The following is a 23,589-nucleotide window of genomic DNA, read 5'->3' on the forward strand; positions in this document are numbered from 1 at the left end:
TCATTCTTATTGTGACTATTTATTTTGTGCTTTTTGCCTTGTACTTTTATGCTGAGATCTGCGGATGAAGGGCAGTATGCAAATTTAATAAATAGTAACAATAAATAAGAATACATACAGGTCGTGCCTTGGTTTTCGAACAGCTTAATCCTCAAACGTTTTGGCACCCGAACCCCGCAAACCAATCAGAAGCCATGCTTTGGTTTCCAAACGTTTTGGAAGTCGAACGGACTTCCGGAACGGATTCCGTTCGACTTCCAAGGTACGACTGTGTATGGAGAGTGTGAGTTCTGAAACAGTAGCATCAAAAGAAAAACAAGAGACACAGTAGGTCTGTGACATTTTTATACAAAGCTCAAATGTATACAAGTTAACCACAGGGACCATTCACAACAGCAGAAGCTGGTGATAAATCGTAGCTTTGATATGTATGCTAGCTTTACAACTGTAGTGGGGGAGGAGTCCATCATGCCAATTAATAATAGAAAGCAGAATATAGAATAGACATTCTCACTGAGCTAGAGACTGGTCGTGCCTGACTTCTTGCAGGTTGCCCCTGTCTTAACAGCACAGGTAATTCATTCATAGCCAAGGAATGTTTGCCTTTCAGCAACCTGTTCTGCATCCACATCCGTTAGCTGGTTGGGCGGCTGCATGATTAGGGGAAGGGGACACTGGATGGACCAGTGGTTTTCATCTGATAACAGAGAAGTCAATGCTTCTATTTAAAAAGAAAGCCCTCCCCCCAAAAAAAATCTGAGAGCAGAGCTTTCTTTGCTTATGCTCATATGTATTTTAAATCTAAGCAGATTTTTTTTAAACAGCAAAGGAAAAAGGAAAAATGGGATTTCAAAGTGTGTTTGTTTGCTATCAAACATTGCATTTTTGTTCAATAGGTTTTGCACTTCTTAACCCTCAAGATTGAAAGCTGTCAAGAATTCCCTTAGCGTTTTGTGCCCTCTCTGATGCTCCCTTTTCCCAGTTGTGCTGTACAGAACTCTTTGAAGCCCTGGGTACAGCAGATCCGTTCGCAGAAGCATGTTCAACTGATTGGTTAGATTAGGTTATTAACTCTGCGCAACACTGTCCTCCCTGAGCATGCTTACTTGGAATTAAGTCCCACTGTAGACAATGAATCTTACCTCAAGGTAAGCTTGTACAGGATTGCAGTCAGGCCCGTCTTTCCCTTTGGGTTTACTGGCGCGTTGCGCCAGGGCGCTGGATGCTCAGGGTGCCCCAGCAAGTGGGAGAGTTGCACGGCGGCCTCCTCTTTCCCTCCTGCATGCCCGCCAGCTGCACCGCTCAGGGGAGAGCAGGGAGGTAAGCGAGGCAGAGCAGGGGCTTGGTGCCTCAAGTGCCCTTCAGAGGCACTAGGACCCTGTTCCGTTCTGCAGCGCCAGGGTCATCCCTCATCCAGGAACTGCGTTTCATTGGTAGAGGTGACGCCACACAGCCACACGGTAGCAGCTAAGGAATGCCTCTACTGTGGGGTCTGCTGTGTACAAGCATTGTGGGACTCAAATGCTCCACATACCTGGGACTAAGCCTCGTACCGTTTACTTCTGAGTAGGCATGGTTAGCATTGCGCTGTAAAGCACTTAATTGATTTGATTGACAGCTTTAATATTTAGCATGGGGATAGTGTTTCTGAATCAGAATGCGGAGCATGTGAGAATGAAAGACAGGGCCAGACCTCTTGATTTCTACACTATATTTTCTCTGTCTGCAGCCTTTTCTCTTTCCTTTCCAAAACAGCAATGCTGTGCATAAGTTTGTATCCACTGTTAGAAAGCAGAGGCTGGCTCCTTGGCCTTTCCTTGATGAAAGATAGCATATCTCCCTCTCCCTGCCCCCACCCTGGTTCAACACCTGAGTCTTTATTCTGATTGCTGATTCTCCGGTTACAGAGCCAGCAAAAGGCGGGGAGGGGGGAGAGCGGGGAGAGGAAGAGAGACATTTCTTTCAGCTATATTAATTTGGGTCCTAATCTTCTTCTCGATCAACCTGCTCCCCTTCCTATGGCCCCTGGAATGACTAAGCGAAGAAAATTTGCTTGGGGAAGCTAGTGATCTTGGTTGACCCAAGAATTAGGTCTACCCAAATTACTTTTCCCCCTCTCCGGAATGGATCGGTCAGTCAGTCTCCTCCAGATTTGTTAAAGAGGTCTTAAGAAAGTATGCGGGCAGGCGGACAGACAGCAGGGACTTTGCAGCAGGTATTTCTGAGCAGCAGTTAAAATAAAAGAACCATATGCAAGATGCTTATGGACTCTTCAATGATACTCAACAGAAACACGCACAACCCAACCAGACGCCATACATATTTAGGTCTCTTGATAGGTTTAGCATCTTGATATGTTTCCAGTTTCCTCGCCCCACTGGTAGGACTGTTCCAAGCAGGTTGCTACAGGGCAAGGTTTGCTGGCAAAGCTTGGACACAGCACCTTTAGTCACACTTTGGCTTTTAGTACCACCATCCTGATATAGCAGGTGATGCTTTTCCTGGCATGGAGACAGGCCGATGGTTGGGGAAAGGTTTACCTGTCCATGTCAGGTTACTGTTAAAGGCCCGTGTTAACACTGCTCCACCTCCCCATCCACAAACCTGCTACTATTACACCTTTTAACAGAGCAGGCCTTATGATGCTGCGTGTTTAAAAAAAACATTCCTTTTGTCATTTATTCTATACTAGTGTCATTCAGCCCGTTCAGTAAACGGGCGCTAGAACATGTGAGGAGTGGCGGGGCCGCAGCCTTCCCTCCCTCTCTGCGCTTGGCTGCTGCGTCTGGGAGAAGAAGGGGAGGCAGCCTTCTGAAGCCCGCTTCCTCCCGAGTAGACCTGCCCGGTGGGGTGCAGCGAGGAGCAGGGCGGGCCGCCAGCCATGACCGAGCGAGGGGGACGACTCCGGCTCCCCGCCTCTGGGACTGAGGCGCAGCTGAAGGGAGACGCAGAAAGAGAGAGGGGGGGAGAGAGAGAGAGAAGGAAGGAAGATACCCCCGCACACTTCCTTACCCTCTCCTCCTTCTCCTCCTCCACCGTGCGGAGCCCTCTTTCCTTCTTTGCGTTTTTTCTTCCCGCCTTTCCCCTCTGAGGCAAAGGCTCCCCTCACGTGAGGCGGGGCTCCTGCCTGGCAGTGCCGGAGTTCCCTGCGGCCGCAATGGCAGCGCCGGTGCTTGAGGGAGCCGGCCGAGAAAAGAGAGGCGGAGGTGTGGGGAAAGAGCCGCAAACTCTTCCCGCCGCAGCGGCTGCTAACGCAGGTGGGCGGGGAAGGAGTGCGGCAGCGGTGGGCATGTGAGGCTCGGCATGGCGGGACCTGGCTGTGGAGCCTCGACAAGAGCCAGTTTCCACGAGAGTGTCCTGGGCGCGCGAGCAACTGTCTCTGCGTCCAATCCCTGTGTTCGTGGGGCACATGCACAGTAGCGTGGACACAGGGACACAGGGAATACTGGACGCAGAGACACTTGCATATTATTATATAGGATAACACGTTGGAATCATGATGAGAACTGTGTGGGTGGCTAAGAAGGACCTCCATGTTGCAGAGACACCACAGCATGAGCTGGATAGCTCAGTTGGTTAGAGCATGGTGCTGATAATGCCAAGGTTGCAGGTTCAATCCCTGTATGGGACAAGTGCATATTCCTGCATTGCAAGGGGTTGGACTACTAGGTGATCATCAGAGTCCCTTCCAACTATGATTCTGTTTCTGTCTATTCTTGCACAAGAGTAGTCTCTCTCTGTGTAGGCCGCCCTGAGGACTCAGCAGATTTTTACCCGAAGTGCAGTAGGAGAAAATGGCAGCCCTTTGTTTCTCCGTGAAAAAAAATAAAGGGGTGGATTTGGCAACACCATTAGGAGTGGTGCAAAACTAGAACCTCGTAACTGAGGGATATCCCCTATAATCCTAACAGGTGTGAGGTTACAGTGATTTACCCAAGGTAGCTGAATTTGCATCCATACCATCCATTTAAAATACAGTACATGGTTCCACAAATAATCCTGGGAACTTTAGTGTTTTAAGGGTGCTGAGAACTGCAGTTCTGTGGGGGCTGGGGGAGTAAACTACTGCTCCCAATAGTCTTTGGCAGAAACCATGTGCTTTAAACGTGATGTAAATGTGACCTCAGTGAGCATTAAGGCAGAGCAGAGATTTGAACCCAGATCTTATTCTACCAAATCTAAAACTCCACTTGCAAGTTGACTCGCTGCTTGGTTACATTTTCAAACAACAGTCCATTGACTGTTGTGACCTGAAATTACATAATTTCATACAACATTGAATGTGCAAAGTGCTCTTGGGCTCGCCTCTCATTCATCCTTGGATCAACCCTGTGAGAGGCTCCAAAGCCCATATTAGAGCATATTAGGCTAACCAAAATATCACAAAATATTGTGGGGGCTTTTTAGTTCTCCAAACTCTTCAGTATTTCCATTTTACAAATTGAGAGAGAAATGAGGTTCCAGGTGTGGGCGAAACATCCCCAAGGCCACCCACGAAGCCCATGGCTGAATAGACATTTGGTTACTCCATGGGATGTCATCAGTTCTCACGTGGGCCATTGGCTCAAAGGCACTGCTGCCCAATTACGCAGCGGAACTCATTGCCACATGATCTCCAGTCATTAAAACAACAACAAAAGGATGAGCAAGTTGAGCTTTCAGATGGGGAAGGAAGGCCATCAACAGCTGTTAACTGGTGTCCAGTTGAACTGAAGTGCCAGTGAATGCTTTAAAAAAAAATCACAAGGACATATGAAGTATTTTGAGTGGGAGTGTGCGTGTGTGCGGCTGAAAGTTGTTGGGTTTTTTTTTTTTTTTTTTGCTTTTGGCAGTGTTTCTTAGCCAGGTTTGTTTTAGTGGCGAAAGAATACTGCCTGTGTTCTTTCGGCTTTCAAAGAAGCTAAAAGAGTGTGTGTGTGTGGGGGGGGTGTTTTCTGCCCCCCTTCCTCTTTCATCTCCCGCCCCCCTCCCGCACGCTTCCCCCACCATCACCACCCAATTTCGATGTTAATACCTCATCTTTGTTTGCGCGGACCTCTGGCTGAGAGCAGTCACGGAGGCTAATTTTTCCATCTGTCCTGCTTGGGCCAGCAACTGGGAAAGCGTGGCTGCCGTTCCCTCCTTTAGGGCACTGATCAGCCGAGCGTTAAGCTTTTAATTGAGGTGTAAGTGTATCGGCTCAAGGGGGAGGCAGTGGTCGGCGGGGGGCGGCGCGCGCAGGGGGGGGGTGGTGGCGGCGCGCTGGCGCAGCAGTTGCGCGGCGCGCGTCTCGGGGAAGAAGCAGCACACAGCGGCGCTTTGGCAAACCCGAAGAAGCGGCCAGCTCTCCAAGCCCCGTTGCGATGCTGCTAGGTGAGTGCCGCGCAACTTTCTTCTCACCGCCTCCTACTTTGGATGAAAACTGTGCGAATTGCATGTGTCTCTGTCCCCTCTCCTCCTCCTTTTCCAACCCCGCCATCCCAATGGAAAACAGTGGCGTGTTAATTTAGGAGGTGAGTGTTTTTTTCTTTCCCCGGTGTGTGCGCGTGTGTGAGTTGTTGTGATTGTAGAGGTTTTGGCAGCCCAGGAGGGCATAGATCCCCTCACCTGCTTCACCTTATTGCCGCCAGAGTGGGGGGGTTTATACAAGGCCAAAAAAAAAAAAGGCTCAAGAGAGTCCTGGAGTAGCCTTAGGAAAGGTTTAAGTGGCATCCTGTAGGCAGAGAGGGTGGAGGTTTTTTAGCCGGCTGCGGAGAGAGCTATCATCGGAGTTTTTTTTGAAACCAGGACATTGTTGTAGTTGAATCTAAATCAAGGTGTGTAACTCTGCACTGTCTAAGGGTCCTAGGCAAAAGAAGTGGAAGGATATTGGCTGTTATACGCAAATGAGCACCTTTCCCTGAACTGTTTGGCAAAGTCTAGGCGTTCTCCACTTCTAAGATGCGTATGCTCTCCTTGAGCCTAGCTTTTGTGCATTTCACGCAGCCATCCTTTACATGTTAAGGGCAACCCAAGTTGACTTTCCCACGGACGGTGGCGGCTGTCTTCTTGTATCACTTTTGTGAATGTTCCTGCATCACTTTTGATGGCAAATTGCCAGATCCTTAAAAAGCCTTTTGCAAGGCGATTCATTGCAGGGCGCAGTGGAGTTTTGATCCGAGTACAGGTGAAAATATTGGCTAGATCAAGTCTGCATGTTCAGATCAACTGAAAAAATTAAGCAGCTCACATATGTTTGTGGGTGTTTCCGTTGGTCCTAAGTGATGTTGTGAGCACCTTAGACGCTATCTTCAGAATCCATTCTCTTCCATTTTCCTTTTCGTCCCGTCCCCCCCCCTATTTTGGATCCTTGTCCTATTTCCTTTCTGCACTCTGCCTTAGCCCCAATCATTCCTCTTCCCATTTTCTAAAGAGGGTGAGGAAATGATTCAATTGCAAAAAAAATGTGTGCAGCATCTTTAAAAATAACTGCCGTTTATGCATGATTCTAAACTAAAATAAGATCAAATATTAATTTAATAATCCAGGCCAGATTTAGAAATGGACCATTTCCCCCTCATCTAGGATGAATTCAGTTTTAAAAAATAAAAAAAATCTAAGGAGGAATATATGGGAAATATCTGTTTTCCCCCCCAGCACGGACAAAAAGAATTCTGCGATGAGCACAGGAATTCATTGACTGCCTTTATGCCCCTCCATTTGATAACATGCTTTCCTCATAAAACAAAGTGAGCTATGTCACTTTTGATGCACCCTTGTTTTCCAGAATCCTCTTCTGTGAAAAACACATTCATACGCTCTCTGTCTTTCCCCACATCTTGATTACAAGTAGGGTTTGAGTGGGGCTTTTGTTTGGCTAAACGCAGGTTCTAGTCCTGTGCTAGAGAAATCAAAACGAAAGCAGACAAGAGCCACCAGTTTACCCTTTGCTCTCTTGCTTTCTCTGCAGCTCCGGAGCATTTTGCGGCATTTTCTGGGCTTTTTTTTTTTTTTGAGGTGAGGGCTGTTATACATTGGTGATGGTAATTGCAATTATTTATCGATTACTTGGCTTGGGATGGAATGCAATTCCGCAGCATGGATTAGTGCATATATATGTGCGTGTGTGCACAGACACGCAACAAAAACCTGGGAACGAGATAAAGCACTGGCAAAAACACAATTAAACAGCTTGGGGTCCGTTTTGGATTCCTCTGCTTTTGGTGGCCAGGCAGGCACTGCTGAAAGGGCAGCTTCTAAGGAGGTGCAATGCACATTTCTCTCCCCCATACATGTGCCAATAGGGGATTGTTTAGCAGTCTTTGCACCAGTACCACCTTTAGCTTTCGCTTGTGTGGTTGATATGGCTTTCATGATATGAGATTTCGGTCCATCTTCTTGCTATACTTGTTAGTCTTGAGAGGCAGTTGCCATTCTGAAGGGTGTACGTGTATTGCATATACGTGACATAGAGAAAGCGAAATAAAATTCTCTCCTCCCACCCACCCCAATCCCTCTCTCTCTGTGCTCATTTTGCTCGGATCTGTCCAGTTGTTGTATACGTGTGTGCCTATTTATAAGGTCACCGAGTCCCAAGAAAGTCAACCATCTTCTTCATCTGGGCCCTTTTGGACGGCGCTATTTTTCACTGGCAGCGTTGCATGTCAGCTGTCTCGCATGGGTCGCTTTAATTTCTCGAATAATCTGAAATGTAATCCGTGCCGCCCGCCCTTGTCTCACATGGAGCAGCCTTTCCTCATATTCCTGGGATGCAGGAACCATTGCTGAGATAATATATCTTGGAAATATTTGCTAGGTTCTGTTTGCTTTGGTTTCCTCTTTGCTCCCTTGTTGTCGGGAAGCGTATCAGAAAAACAATATACCCCAGATCTTTTGAAGGAAATAAAAGAACATAACCTGCAACATACCCGGGGGGGGGAGAGGAATTCACATTTTCCCCTGCTGAAATGACAAATCCAAAATGGGGGGATTTCCCTTTTTGTCGTATTAGATTTTTAAAAACTTATTTAAAAAGACCACAATACAGCATTAATGACCTTTGTTGGTGGGGAGGGAATGATTTGTGGTGAACGCATTTTAAAAGATAGTCTTACAATTGAACAAAAGGTCTGTATTTTATCTCTCTCTCTCACACACACACACACACAAGAAACAAAGTAATTTTCTGTTATAATTTTTTAAAAAATTGAAAAATAGCTTTGGATTCCTTTTCTCTAGCCTGTATGTATAACAACGTAATTTCAAGCACTGATTTGCTGTGCTAAGTGTTCAAATACAGGAACAGGATGCCGGGCGGAGGGGAGGGGATATGAATTCAGCAATCTGACGATGCCTCTGGAAACCTATATTTTCCCCAGCAGAGAGCTATGTGCCACCCCTGGGTCATACACCAATCATGGATACAGCAGTATGAAGTATCCATCAGTCTCCTGCTCTTCTGATCTTTTGATCGGGATGATTATATAGGGGCATTTCGAAATATAAAAGTTTGCAATGTGCTGCGCTGTGGTTGCTAAAAGAGCAGAAGAGGTATGGAGCATATTGTAGAAAGCGATATTGATGCCCTTGCGTTTAGACCAGTGGTGCATGCGTGTTTGAAATAATGCTGCTGATCTGATCAGCCTTTCTCAAGAAAGCTAGAGAAATCTGCAGCAAGGGTCCAATGACATCATTTAACAAATTAATACAAAATGCACACTAAATGAATGAAAGTAGATAACCCTGTGTCATTAACCAGGCCAGAGTAATTTGCTGCATTGGTATACAAGCTTAAGAACTCTTTGGTTAGAATAGTAAGGTAGCAGAATCGTGTTTGTGTGTAATATCTAGTATATGAAAATACACTGAATTGCAATGATTGAAAAATTGTCATTGCTTATAAAGCTATTTTTTTTAAAGAAACAAAGAAGCTCCTCCTTTAGCAAGATCAAGGAAAAAGGAACAGATTTTACCATATATTAAGGAGATATTTCAATTAAATGCAATCAGACAGCTCAAAAAATAATATTAATAATAAAAAACCATATATTTTAATGTATATCAGTCTAGTGATACAGTGGTGCCTCTTTTTGCAGGCCTTTTCTCAGCATCTCCTTTCCTATATATATGAATGAGAATGCCTGCCCCTGGCCAGTGGAAAGGAGATGCTCAGAACAGGCCTGGATGAAACCTCAGGAGCTGTAATGGAAGGAAAGAATCAGAGAAAATTAGATAGCGGTAGCTTGCCATGAGTGGGAGCCCTGTTTGCTTTTGAGAGGTTCTGCTCTTGTGCTGTAGCTTTTCTCACAGGCCTTTCCTAAGAGTCCCTCGACCCCCAGGAGTGGCTTTGGGGACCAGTTTAAAGGGGCTGTAGTGGGTGAAGAGGGCAGGAAAGCCATGTTGCATGCACAAGTACATAATGTTTAGATACACAATCCCATATCTTCTCCACAGTTCACTATCACAAGATGTGAAGATGGCATGAAACATATCGGGCATGTGTCGTCCCCCCCCCCATGCCCATGCATTTTAATCATGTAAGAGAGTTGTCAGTTTGGCTCCCAGTATTATCAGTTTCCTTACTCATTTCCAGAAAGGAGTGTGACATAATTGTAGACATTCATTTTCTGAAACTGAGTAGGGCAAAAAATAAAAATAAAAATTCTTTAGATGTAAAACAGCATTGAAAGTTGATTTTTTATAAAAAAAAATACAGTGGGAAACATTAGAGGGTTGTGTTTCCTTAATTTTGTGTTTGCGAAAGGCTTGAACTGACTTGAAACTTTATCTGATTAATATAAATTTCAGGGTTTGCCATAAAGCCTAATGAATTATCATATCCCCTTATGCAGTTTTTTTCAAAAGTAAGCCCCACTGAACCCAGTGGGAATTACTCTCAAGTAAGTGTACACAGCATTGCAGAATAAACATTTTAAAGGTTACTAGCATGGAATTTGATCAAAGTGTCCCAGATCTGTTTTCTTTGTCAACATATTTTGATTGTACATGTAATGTTAAAACATTCTCAATTCCTGCTTGTTGTTTTCCCACATCTAATAATGGACTGTTCCCTTTCTCCAAGAAGGCAAAAAAATTCATTGCCCCCCCCCCTTTCAGGGGCACTTTTAAATTTATTTTCACGTTACACATTTCTATACCACAATGTTTTGCGTCTCTAAGCAGTGTACATAAAAACAGTCTTCTTAATATTAGACAAAACTGTCATTTATATAATCTAGCTCTTCAATACCAGATGACATTTTTGCTTGACCTTATTTCAGTTAAACCATTTTTTCCCCTCAGTGTTTTGCACCCAACAGTTTATTCTGAGAAGGTAATCTTGCTTTTTCAACCTTCCAAATGTGCAGTGCAGAATAAACGGCTATCTGCAAAGTCAGAAGCTTATGCAGTGTTGGCAACGGGCTGTTTGCAAGGTTACGTTAGTAGTTGCTGCACACATTTTTATTCACTTGTAACCGAGCTATGTACTGATAATTATGCTTGAAGAAGAGTCCCTTTAGACTGCTATTTTATTGCAGGTGTATTCTGCAACATGTTCTAGGTGGATTCATTATTCTGTTTTATTAGTTGTTCTGTGTTGCTTCCCCAGTGTAACCACGACATTGCTGTCCAGAGGGTCTACAGTGCAGCTAAAGCAGAACAACCCCTTTACCCTCACCCACCAATATTTGTGGCATGAAAAGTCATGGCATTTCAGCAGGAAGTTACAGGATGTGCACCAATTGGAAATGAAGCAGTGTGACTGTGATTCCAGCATTGCAGGAGGTTGGACAAGATTGCTTCTTTCACCTCTAAAATTCAATGATTCTAAACTTCTGCTGTAGGTGGAAGGAATATTTTCTACCTCCTGAGGTTTCCCAGAATGTCAGCCTCTGGACACGCGACTGAGTGCACTCACACAACCAGCTCAGTCCGTGAGAAGGGGGCTGGGGAGAGAAAGAAACAAAGGCTTGGGACCTTAAAATTCAGCCCTACGTTCCTCAACCAGTCCCCCACTCTCTGCTCCCGTTGAATCAGAAACTCTCCTGTAGCAATTTGGGTAGACTTCTTCTGTGGAGCAGCAGATCTAGGCAATTAGCATAATTATTCTGTCTTGTTATACTTTGTTTTCTGCATAATACTGTTGGAATTAATCATGCTTCCAGATATTCACCCTCCAGCATTTTCTGTAATTTTTGCAGCAAAGTCCACAAAGATGAAGTTGTAACTAGGAGCATATGTGATGGTGTTTGGCGAAAATGAGTTTTGAGCTGCTTTGCCTAGCCATTGTGCATCAAATGACCTTGCCTAAAGAGATGATTTAGGAGACTAGGAGAATAAATCCTGCTGTCCAGGCAAGGATGATATATATATATATCTTAAATTTTCTTTTACAATTTCAAATACTCATTTTACATCCTTAAGATATCAGTGTCTTCCCTTCTTCTCTTTCCATGGTTCATTTTACATATCTTAAATCCCTGCATATTTTACAAAAACTATACCAATCAGTTTTCAGTTTATTACATCCATCAAAACATATTTGCACCGTTGAATTTATCTTAATGCTGCCAGCATTTTCAGCTGTACACAATTATTTTCTTTTTTTAAAAAAATATTTTTATTAAATTTTATAAAAAGAAAAGAATAACATCCATATAATAAAAAAGGAAAAATTAAAAAGGAAAAATTAAAAAACAATAACCACATATAGATTCCATTTCCCCCCCTCGTTTTAGTAGGGGACTTCCCCGAGTCCCCCTTCTAGTGGTTCATTGCATAACATTCTAGGCAAATTCTATATCTTATTTTCCAAACCTAATTACAATTACAACATCCTTTTCTCAATTTTACAACTCATTATAATATTCTAACCTATTTTCCATTATATCTCACTTATTTTCTTAACCTGCAACTTCACAATCGCTTATAATTCTGCTCATACATCTATTCTACAATATTTTTTATAATACTAAATTTCTTCCATTCCTCTTCCGTCTTCTCCTCTCCCCTGTCGCGTAGTCTTCCGGTCAGATCAGCAAGTTCCATATAGTCCAACATCTTTATTTGCCATTCTTCCACTGTAGGTATCTTCTGTGTCTTCCAATACTTTGCTAATAATATTCTGGCTGCAGTTGTGGCATATAAGAACAAATTTACATCTTTCATAGGCAACCTACTATACCCAATATAGTTTTCCATTTGGGGGCTTACAAAACACCAGCCTCAGTAGTTGCATAAATAAATAACTTTCTGGGGATTTCAGTCTGAATTATCCCCAACAGAAAGGACTCTGGGGTTTTTTTTGGGGGGGGGAAGTACTTTTAAACATCCCCCCCATTTCATTATACATCATCTCCCAGGCAAGGATAATATTCAAAACTTTCTAATGTTATCTCAAAGAAAACTATTTTCTTCAGAATCTTTGAATCGCTGATATTGCCAGAAATTTAATATTATTTAGAGAATTGTCAATGTTTCACTATTGCTCTTCCTAAGCCTACAGCTGTTTGCAGACCATATATTTAAAGCATGCTTGCACATTCTCCCCACCCCAAGAATTCTGGGAACTGTAGTTTGTTAAAGGTGCTGGGAACGGTAGTTCTGTTAGGGGTAAACTACAATTCTCAGGATTCTTGTGCGGGTGCTTTAAAATATATGTGATTTTTACAGCCTTATTGTTGAGTCAGGTTATCCATTTAATAGTTATCTTAACAAATTTAGATCAGAAGTCTCAACAATAGCAGCAACAGCAGCAACAACAACAGCAATTTTAGCTTAGTGGGGTTTCCACCTTTTCTTAAAACCCCAAAGGGAATATCTATTGGAAATGTTTCAACATGAACATCTGGTTGCTAATTGCAGCCACTCAACAGGCATCCTGAGAAAAGGTGTTCCATAAATCTGTTGACTAGCTCCTAGCAATCTCCTTTATAACAGAGATAACTTAGCTTCATCATCATCATCATCATCATCATCATCATCATCAACAACAACAACCCCCAGACAAGAGCGATAATATCTGAGTGCTTGGCTCTTGTATGACTGATTCCTTTGGACTGTCAACCATCCAGCACAGAAACGGCGTCTAACCTGCTCAAAGTATTTTGCCGTTGCCATTGCAAAGTATCTTTCTGCCTGCCTTCTGCCTTCTCTTTCCACCCAGTAGTTCTTTTGGCTGTAACAAACTGAGAAAGTTATAATTTACAGATTAAACCCTCCCCAGAATGGGAGCTGTATCTATCTTTCACCCAGGGAAGAAAGGAAGGGGGTATCTTTTTTTACTTTCTCATGAAGCAAAGTCTCTCCCTCTTTGCCTCCCCATCCCCACAAAAACAAATTGGTGGAAACAGAGACCAACATTGCTGCAGGGGTAAGAAGAGACTGAGCTTGAATTGGACAATTACCTCTTCCTTTTTCCTCTTTTTGAGTTTCTTAGTTCTTCCTGCCCTGGGTCAAGATTAAGCTTGCTCCCCTCTTCTGATGAGTTCCAAATTATGTACCTGTCACAGAGATGCATTCTTCAGCACAGATGAGTCAAATTTTTGGTCCATTGGTTCCTGTGAATGCTGAAGGTTTTAGCAATGTGTTGGGCCTATCAAGGACACTTAATCTCCTTTGAATCCTGGGGCACCACCCAGGTGCTCCAAATCCTGCATCCCAAGCTCTGTCTACCTTACTTGTCTTGTTCTGAGTGGGGAGCTTATCAGTGGAATGTGAGGCTGCAATCCTATACCCCTCACCTTGGAAACTCAGTAGGGTTTGCTTCCAGCATTATTTGTAAGGATTGCTCTGTTGATTGCAGTTAGGACCCCTGGTTTCAGACCTAAAACCTTGTGGTGCTTGCTTTTTTTTGTAGAATAATTGGGAATGTGGGGGCTTCACCTTGGTCATCAGCCCAGAAAGGGCAACTAATTTTGGACCAACCCATTAAAAATGGTACTTACTCTTCTTACACTCAGCATATTTTCAGTAGAAACTGGCACTGATTTTTATAGCAGTTTAAGGGCTCAAAAAAGACCCTGATGTTGGGAAAGATTGAGGGCACTAGGAGAAGGGGACGACAGAGGACAGGATGGTTGGACAGTGTTCTCGAAGCTACGAACGTGAGTTTGACCAAACTGCGGGAGGCAGTGGAAGACAGGAGTGCCTGGCATGCTCTGGTCCATGGGGTCACGAAGAGTCGGACACGACTAAACGACTAAACAACAACAACAACAAGGGCTCATCTAGACTTCCACTTGTCCCACTTCTTTGTCCGAGGAAAACCCACCTTTGCTGCTGAATTGGAGCAAATGTCAATCAGGTTTTTCATGGATTGATGTTTGCTCTGATTCAGCGCTAAAAAGCGTGTTTTCCTGGGGACAGCAGTGGGGCAAACAGAAAACTGCTCGGACCCATGCTTTCTAGGCACGGGGAAAGCAGAAGTGTGGACTTCTCCAAGGTTCATGGGAATTATAGATTGGCAAAGGTGCTGAAACTTATCTTTAAGAGATTTTCTGCTCACAGAACGTCAGTTTCTAGCTTCCTCATGGAGATGGTAAGGTGGTTGGTATCTGTCTGTCTTGGGAGACAATGGAGGAGTGTGCCTTTGGAGGTGAAGTCAGATTGTTGGAGAGTTACAGTGCCTGCTATGGTTGTAGAGACAGATGTGGGAGAAACATGTTCTGTTGCAACTGGGGCAAATGAAAGCGTCTGGTAGTGCTACTGCAGATACACCATGACATTTCTTTTCTCTCTACTTCTCCCAGTACTCATTCCTCCTCTGGTCATTGCCATGGTACTATGAAACCAATATAAATATTTGCAGACATACATTCAAACTCTTCTTTTTCAGTTTGCGAGCTTGTGAGCCATTTCTCTCCGGGATCCAGTAATGATGCTATGTACTTCTGCTGGAATTTGCATAGAAAGAGTCCTGATGTATCTGACTAAAGGTCCAGTTGGTTCAGCATCATTTCTCCAGCAGTGGAAATCCAGAAGCAGAATCTGCAGGCTTTGTGAAACACTACCCCCCCCCCCCTTTGGTATTTAGAGGTATAATGCTTCTTTGCAGCTATCCTGGCTGTTCATAGACAAATTCTTGGAATTTAATAATCTTTCAAGTCACCTAAGCCATAACCACATTTTGTAGTGCAAGGATCCTTTCACTTTTTAACCCCCCCCCCCACTATTCTGGAGCCTGATAATACATTTCCAGATCTCTGTTCCAGTGCACTTTTACAACCATGATGGAGGATTGCAGACCCTCCCAAGTGTCCCTATTTTCCAGAGACAGTCCCAGATTTACAGACGCCATCCCGGTTTCTGATTTGATCCTGGAATGTCCCTCTTTTCCTTAGGATGTCCTTATTTTAATTGGAGAAATGTTGGTGGGTATGGAGTTATGCAACCCCTGAGCCAAGGAGATAAGTAACTATGCAACCTTTAGAAAACATCTGAAGGCAGCCCTGTATAGGAAAGGTTTTTGGGGGTTTTTAAGTTTAATGTTTTATTATATTTTTATATATGTTGGTGCAACCCAGTCAGATGGGTATGGTATAAATAATAATTTTGTTATTATTATGGAATAGGATGTCCCTCTTTTCATCAGAGAAATGTTGGAAGGTATGAGCATGTGCTTTGCATGAATAAGGTTGCAGTTCCAATCCTTGGCCTCTTCAAGAAGGCCTGGGAAAGACCCCTGGCCTGATAGATACCCTTGAGAGCTAGTCAGGCAGCATGGGCAGATTCTATGCAAGGCAGCTTCCTGTTTACCTATGTTCACTTCCGCACCCTTCTTGCAGTTTCTGTTTGAGGAGAAGTCACCCAAGGCCATACTGGGCAGATGGGGATGCAGTCAAAATGGAGTATCCTTGTCAGAAGCATTCTTTGTTTCAACACAGCATCTTCTCTATGCTAGCTTGACAGGATATGGCCAGCAGCTCCCGTAGCTACCCTGAAGTTGCTGTCACCAGCACGGATCACTGAGCCGGCTGCAACTGGGGACCACGTGATGCAGGCTAAAAACATATTCTGCCTCTACGAAGCTGGCGTAACCAAAAGCCTCCCAAAAATCTGTTTCCTGATGCTCAAGGTCTAGGGGCACAGTTTTCACAGAATGGTCTGAGAATTTGGGAGCCCATTATTAGAAAAGGAGCGGACTCTCAACATGATATGACCACATCATGTGGCAGAGTAGCAGTTCCGAGCCTGGCGTCGCTGTGTCCTATTTCATTAAACTCTTTTGTGACAAATCGCAAAGGGTAAGGCTGGGAGGTGGAGCAGGGAAGGAGAGGTTGGGGTGGTTCTCTTAGTGCCTTCAAAAATAATAAATGCTGTTTTAAAAATACGTATCTAAAATATAACATACCTAAGATTTTAGAGACCTTTTTAAACAGTTATAGCAAGACTGGTGTTGGTACAAGAGCACCCAAATTCAGAAAAGAGATTCAGTTTCCCATCAGTCTGTGTGTCTTCATAGCGAGAATTTGGAACCAGGCAGCAGTTTTCTGTTTCGACCTGTATTCATCACAATTGCCTCATTACAGCTGTATTCACATACATATAAAGCATTCTTGTACCACTTGAACAGCTCCCTCCCAAAGAATCCCGGGGACTGTAGTTGGGGTGCTGAGAATTGCCATTTTTTTAGGGGTCTCCTAACAGCTGTCAGAACCCTTAAACAACCATTACCAGGATTCTTTTGGGGGAAGCCATGAATGCTAAAATATTGCTTTGAATGTGTGGTGTTGATGTGATGGAGTGTTTTGGGACTGGGAATAGGTTGTGCTCCTTTTGTCCTCCGTACAAACAACATTCTCTAACCTCCTGATCAGTTTTTCATACACCCAAGCCAAGGGACACCAGGCCGTCATTGTGTTGGGTTCCCCCTCCCCCCTATTCAACAATGCTACAACCTGGAGATTTTCTTCTCAATGTTTTCATGTTCTCAAGGGTCTTCTTGCAATCCTTCTCGAAGGGCAGCATCCTCATCAGAACAGTGATGCTCTGACTGAGGCCTCTCAGGAGTCTTGAAGCGAGTGGTGCAGTTATTTCTTGGAAATGACACCTTTCCTTAATGCTTCTGTGGGCAATGCGAATAATCAAATATGGTGCACCTTCCAAGTTCTGCTCCTTCTCCCTGTGCTACCCCCCTCTCCCAGTTGCCTAGGCTCCAGTAGTGCCCACTTCAGCTGCCAGTAAGCAGTAGAAAGAAGAACCACAGAGTGAAAATATGGCAGCTTCCATAGCCGGATAGAGAGGTGTGTGTGTTGCAGAGAAAGAGGGGCATTTATTACAAAGGGCATGTAGGCAGGGGCATAGTTTGCAGAGTTTCATGCCCCTTGCCTCTCTGATTTATTTTCAACAGAGGAAAACTGGGAGAGTAAACCTTTGCAGGCTTTGCAGATCAAACACATTGGGAATACTCTTCTGATGGGAGAGGGGGTGAATGGATGAAATGTGGGTGTATGCGTTTTATTGTGACTTTTGTCTTGTTCCTACTTACTGGTTTTTTTATTTTAAAAAAATCAATGAAGTTTTCCAGTGTCAGCTTTGCAAAATAATAATAATTATTATGGTATACATCTGTCATAAAGGAGGTGTGTCAGAGAATGGGGGGAGTTTTCAGATCCTTTTGAGAAAGAGGCAGTCTTTACAAGTTGGGGGATTGATGTGGTTGCATGTGTTTTTTTTATCCACCCCCACCCCACCCCCAAAGATATAGCAATATCAAGCTAGCAGTGGAATAGTTTTTTTAAAGTTGTTTTAAGATATCAATATGCAGTACTTTAGCAAGTTTTGCCTGAGCTGTTGTCAGAAGGAGACAGAATCGGCCCATATTTTTTAACCTTGTTGTGGGACCAAACTGCATGTGGCATGGGGAGATCCACAGTTGATCTCCCCATGTTTTGCTTTAATGAAGGAAGACTTGGAAGTGGGGAGGGGGGGCTGCTACTTCAGATTGGATTGCAGCAGCACCGGAGGCAGTTTAATCCTTCTGTGGGCTGTTTTGCAATCAACCTCTCCCCACCCAGCTGCTTTCCAAGTCCCACCTGTATCTCACCTGCTCTTGCCAACGTGGGTGGTAAGGCAGCAGAGTTGGTTGCGGGGGGAGTCATCACAAGAACAGCCTGAGAATAAAAGGGTCCCCCACCCCAAAAAATAAACCCTCTCACAACAGTACTTGATTCCAGATCTTCCAGCTTCCTTTGTAGTTTGATCCCGAGATATTGCTTGAAGTGGGGAACTGATTTTCTTACTTTTCTGCAGCATATACAATATTTTAACAGTCTAATGGATGTCATCATCTTGTACCTATTGCAAGCTTTCCTACGCAGTAGCTTACAGTCCACCTCGATTTATCCTCCAGTCTTTCCTGCTTTTCAGCTAGAAAGGTCATTTGAATGCTTGATTCCCTTTTCTCACCAGGCCCGGCTCTAGGTGCAGTCCCGGTTGCGTGGGGCGCCAGGGCGCGGGGCCGGCAGGGTGGACGCTGTGCGGCAAAGCCGTGCGGAAGCCATGCTGCGAGGGCGGGGGCGCCAGAGTGATCTCCGCGCCTCGGCGCCAGGTCGCCCGACCTGCTTGAGACAGCCCTGTTTCTCACTCTTCTTGATCCCTTGAACTGAGGGGGTCAAGGACTCTTGTTTTCAGTGCCAGGGCTCCCCCTGGAACATACAACGAAGTAGGACCTTTACTTTAGCCTTTGTGCATCCTTATCTCCAATGGAAGAGAGCTTGTTTCTTCCACTCTCTGTTAGGATCTTCTTCTTTTACAGGGTAGGTTGTGTGCTTCTTACGGTAGAAGCAAAAAAAAAAATCTAAATTCTGGACTCAAGGAAAGCAGTAATCTGTGAGTTGTGTGCAACCTGTGATTATGCATTTTTATGCATGATTGATTTTGCTTTTGCTATTATTGATGTCTTGGATGCCACAGCCACTTCAGATGCTGTGATTAGCAGAGAATCGGGCTAAAATGTTTAAAACAAGAATACGTTACGGGGCAACCATTGGAAATCCTGTTCAGCCTCCACCACTCTGGGCTAAAGCATTGCCTTTATGCTTTTGGACTTTGCAGCCGTGAAGGCTAGAACGATGCTTTTAAAAAGAAAGGATCAAGGCTGAGATTCTTGCTGTGCACAGATTTCTGCACTTTCGTGGTGGAATTGTGACATCCGCAGTCTTGTGTAATGGGCAGTGAACATAACATCTGTTCTTCCTGCCAAGCTAATGCACCCAAGGGGCAGTGATTTTCAGCAGAAAGCTAGTGTGGCCCAAAATCCTTTTCAGGAGGAAGTTCCAAAACAGGGCCCCACGGCCCCCCCTCTCTTGAAGATAAAAGCAGCCAAGTTACAGCAGATATGTTTAAACTCCAGACGTTAGTCAAGTGTATGCTGCTACCCTATGATGCCACTTGCATACCTGGAACAGAGTTGAAAAGATATTCTTTGGTCGCATAAAATGTCTTGATGTTAAACATACATTTTAGAAATACATTCTCAGTGAATGGGAATGTTAAACTTATGAACCCGTTTTGTGGGTCAGGGTTTGTTGTTGAGTGCAACTGTGAGAAGCAAGCAGGTTGGTACTGGAAACTTCAAGGTCAGGAGAAGGTCAAGGGTCATGGGGTGCTTCCAGGTATTGACTTCATCAGCAACAGCAGGACTACAAGGGGAAGTACATCTAAATCAGGGGCCAGCAACCTAAGGGGTCAGCAACCTAAGGCCCATGGGCTGGAAGCGGCCCACAGAGGTCATTTGACTGGCCCACGAGCCACCCCCGAACTGAGCTGCCCACTCATGCGCTGTGCTAAACCAGTGCAGCATGGCGCAGGGACTCGCTTCTACGGCGCTGGAAATCACGTCTGCACAGACGCAGGCGCTGAAAATCGCAAGCTTGCGTGCATGCACAATCTGGCCCACGGAGGGATCTCCGCAGGACCAATCAGGCCCAGGCAAGATAAACTTTGCTGACCCCTGATCTAAGTAATAACATTACTAGTGAATGGGAGAGGGGTGGCTATGCCACTGTTTTTGAACACCCTACAGAGGGAAGTGGAATATAGAAATGGCCTAATCCACATATTCTCAGTTTTGAAACAGGCAGGCAATGCCTTGCATTGCTAGAGAGGAATGGGAAAATACAGAGTTTAGCTTACATTGCTAGAAGGGTGAGAGACTAGGGGTTGTATCCATTGTTAGTCTCACTCAGATTAGCCCTACTGAAATTAATGGACCTGGTTAACTAGGGTATATTAATTTCAATGGGTTTGTTCTAAGTTGGAGTGAAAACCACTCTCTCGATGCTACTTTCTGGACATCGCCCCAATGGTAGGATTGGAACCACTGTAATACAGTTCCCACAGTTCCCATTCCTTGGATGCGATCCAGGAGGATACCGTAGTCAATGGTATCAAAAGCCCATAAGAGATCAAGAAACGGACAAAGTCACATTTTTCCTGTCCTCCTTTCTACAGAGGTTATTCATCAGAGCAACCAATGCCAATTCAGTACCAAGGCCAGGCCTGAACCCAAATTCGAATGGTTCTAAATCATCCAAATTTGCCAACACCAAAAGCTTTTAACTAAATATGCCTACACCAGAAGTTTCATAGAGAGAAATTGCTAACTGTAAAGAGTCTTCAAAAATGAGACTTTTTCTTTTTAAATAAGAGGCCCATGATAGTTAAATACTGAGCCCTGTAATGAGAAAAGCAACTTAAATTAGCATAATAGACTACGGAGGTTTCCTTTTTAAAGCAAATTCTTTTTCCACATTCTCAGCTAGTCCATGAACATAGTCATCCAGGCAAAGCAACGAGAACTCAGAGTAAGAGGAAGAACGGGGAAAATCTTTTAATTTTACCAGCATTTCATGCCTATTAAAATCAAATTAATTTACCAGATCCTGAGCGTTTGCCAGTTGTTTTGCATAAATAAGGGTCTCTGTTTTATGGAAGATAAACATGCTAATTAGATTTCTCTCTATTTCTCTCTCACACACACACACTCACTCACACACACACACAAACACTATCCTGCAGACTTTGCTTTAAAAAAAAGGAGGGAGGGGGTAGGGTTAGTAATTAAAATATTTCAACAAAATGGAATGAAATGTACCCAGACCTTGGAGCAGCATTCCCTGGAAGGAACTGGTGAAATGAGCAATAATGGCCAGTCTTTGGTATGCAAATGGAGACAAGTTCATACAAAATTTGACAATCCTGCTTTTGCATGGTAGTGAGATGCACAAGGCTGGCATGCTTTCTGAAAGTAATTACCTCCCCCCCCCTTAAAAAATCCTTAGTGCACCTGGATATTTTGAGCCTGTGAAATAAAGATCAGTATATTGAGAAGGGAGAAGAGTGCATTGGGTCTCCTAATGCCTCCTGTATGGATCACAAAAATGGGGTGACATAATGCCTTGCCCCACAGGGATCACGGCATACCCCAAGAAGTGTTTCCCTATGACTTCAGTGATGTGTGTGTAATCTGGTATAATCCTCTGCTAGATATAATTGTCACAAACCAAAGAAGGTTTAGCTGGCAATCATAATCCTTGCCCTAGGCAAGGCAAAAGACCTTTCAAAGGGGAGGCAACATGGTCACATGACCCTATGACATAGGACTCATCCAGACTTCATTTTGTGCCACATTTCCAGGCACAGTTCTGTGCTATAAAGCCCATGTCCGAGTGCTTTTTTGTGGGTGGGTGGGTTTCCCCACAAATACTCACTCTTTACTGATAAATAGGACCAAACAGCAAACCATGGAAAACCCTATTTGCTGTTTGTTCCGATTCAGCATTAAAGAGTGAGTTTTCATGGGGAAAGCACCGGGGGGAGTGCTTGGACACATCACTTTAAGGAGCCTAGAAAGCACGGGGCAAAATGTAAGCGTGGATGAGCCTATACCCCAAGATCTTCAAGGTAAGCGAAATCAGAGATACAAAAAAGAAGAAATTTCTCTTTCCTGTTAACAACCTACATATTTTTAAGAGGCCCCCTTCATTTCTAAAGAACTTGAGTTTTCTGCAAGTTGAAACTTGTTCTAAGAGCATTCATATATGCATTCCCCCCCCCCCACACACACTGTTCCCCCGAACTTTGGTCCTCATCTCACTGACACCAGACAGCCATTGCCAAAGTCCTACACAATGAGGACAAGCTTTAGGCTAAAGATCTCACTTTTCATCGGGTTAGTGGTGGAAGAGACATCGGGTGCACTGGATCGAAGAAACCTGGGGTTGTTGTTTTTTTTAGCACCACCAGCTCCCCCATGAACTTCCATCGTGTTCCTTGGCATCATTCAGCTTCCAGATAGTGAGGGCTGCACAGCAGTCAAGGCGTGCCAACCATTTAAGTTGCATAGCTGGAACTCTGGAGATTCCTCCCTGTTAATTCACAGACACTGTGGTGTGCTTCTAAGGTGAAATCCAGCTTTCCTCTTCTTACTGAGATACACCGTCTTGCCAGCTGTGGAGGTTATAGATGCCTCTTGGCCAGCCTTGTTGTGTCCGCTGGAGGCCGAGTCAGAGAGCTATCCACTGGCATTTGGTCTCTGTGGGGAGTTGAAGAAATTCAGTTCCCTTGCTTTCACTAAGCTGCTTCCAGACACCTTGCCCGTTTTCCAGAAACTGAACAAGTTATTCCAACTAAAGAACTTTGACCTCTCCATATTGAAACCTGTTGTCGATGCCGCCATCATCAGCCTCCCAAACCAGATCAAAACCAATGGCTACAACTTCCAAGAGTTCCTTAATGAACTCAATGAGCAGCAGCACTGGTGAGGATCAGAATGTACGGAGTCGGTTCTGCAACGAAGGTGTGGAATCGACTGGCTGTTCAAAGGCACGCCTGACAAAATTTGAACATTTCAAGGATACTTTCTTAAAGAGTATGTGGTGCAAACTGCAGGATACATTCCCTAGCACCTCTCTGGAAATGATAAATACTTTCTCCACCATATTTAATCCCAAATGCTATCCTCACTTTTAAGAGGAAATTGGGAGCTATGGTGCGGATGAACTGAACTTCCTTTTGCAGACGTATTCCTTTGTGGTGAGACTCGAGTGAGCACTGAACAACTTTCCCTTCTTTAATCAGGTAGTATTTATAGCCCCAACCAGCTCTCCTACAAAGACCTTTGTGCTAAGCTTGTCTATGGGAATTTTGAGATGCATGAATTGCTCCCGGACTTTGCCATCCTGGCTGCAGTAGCTTTGGTGATGCCTTTTGGCTCTGCATTGTATGAGAAAATCAACAAAGGAAGGCAACTCCTTAAGCAGGACCAGTGGGGCTTTCCAAAAGAAGACCAGGGCTTCTCCAGCATTCCCATTGCTGGACCAACCCTCCACAAGTTTGATTTCACTTTAGCCATTGAGTATTATGAAAGCATGAGAGGAATGGGCTTTATAATGGCACAGGCCAAGTGAGGTTTAGAAAGGGATATTAGGAACACAATTTAAGTAGAGAATGGAGTGCCTTACATTTTAACTGAGGTACTTAAAGGTCAATGTGCTCTTCTTCTTTTCCTATCCAGCAAACAATAATCTTACTCCATCCTTAACTGCAGTGAGTTTCAGGTTCCCAAATTCTGTGTATCACTAGTCCCAATATGAGTTTCCTGCATTTGGAAAGGGTCTGTTATTACTG

The 23,589-nt window shown here is 44.2% G+C and overlaps 1 protein-coding gene across 5 annotated transcripts in view; it reads left to right on the top strand.

Moving 5' to 3' along the window:
* The window catches only part of ZNF385C (zinc finger protein 385C), a 166,324-nt gene that overhangs the window by 91,094 nt on the left and 51,641 nt on the right, over positions 1-23,589 (top strand). Inside the window, exon 1 of one of the 5 annotated variants that reach the window (XM_035134887.2) lies at positions 5,276-5,352. The exons of the other annotated variants lie outside the window; for them this stretch is intronic. Within the exon in view, the coding sequence (XP_034990778.1) occupies positions 5,343-5,352 (10 nt within the window). The 5' untranslated portion in view covers positions 5,276-5,342. Of the gene's footprint in view, positions 1-5,275; positions 5,353-23,589 lie in introns of those variants that run through there. 5 annotated transcript variants of the gene reach the window in all.

This window comes from Zootoca vivipara, chromosome 13, assembly GCF_963506605.1.
Source record: "Zootoca vivipara chromosome 13, rZooViv1.1, whole genome shotgun sequence".
Lineage (NCBI taxonomy): Eukaryota > Metazoa > Chordata > Lepidosauria > Squamata > Lacertidae > Zootoca > Zootoca vivipara.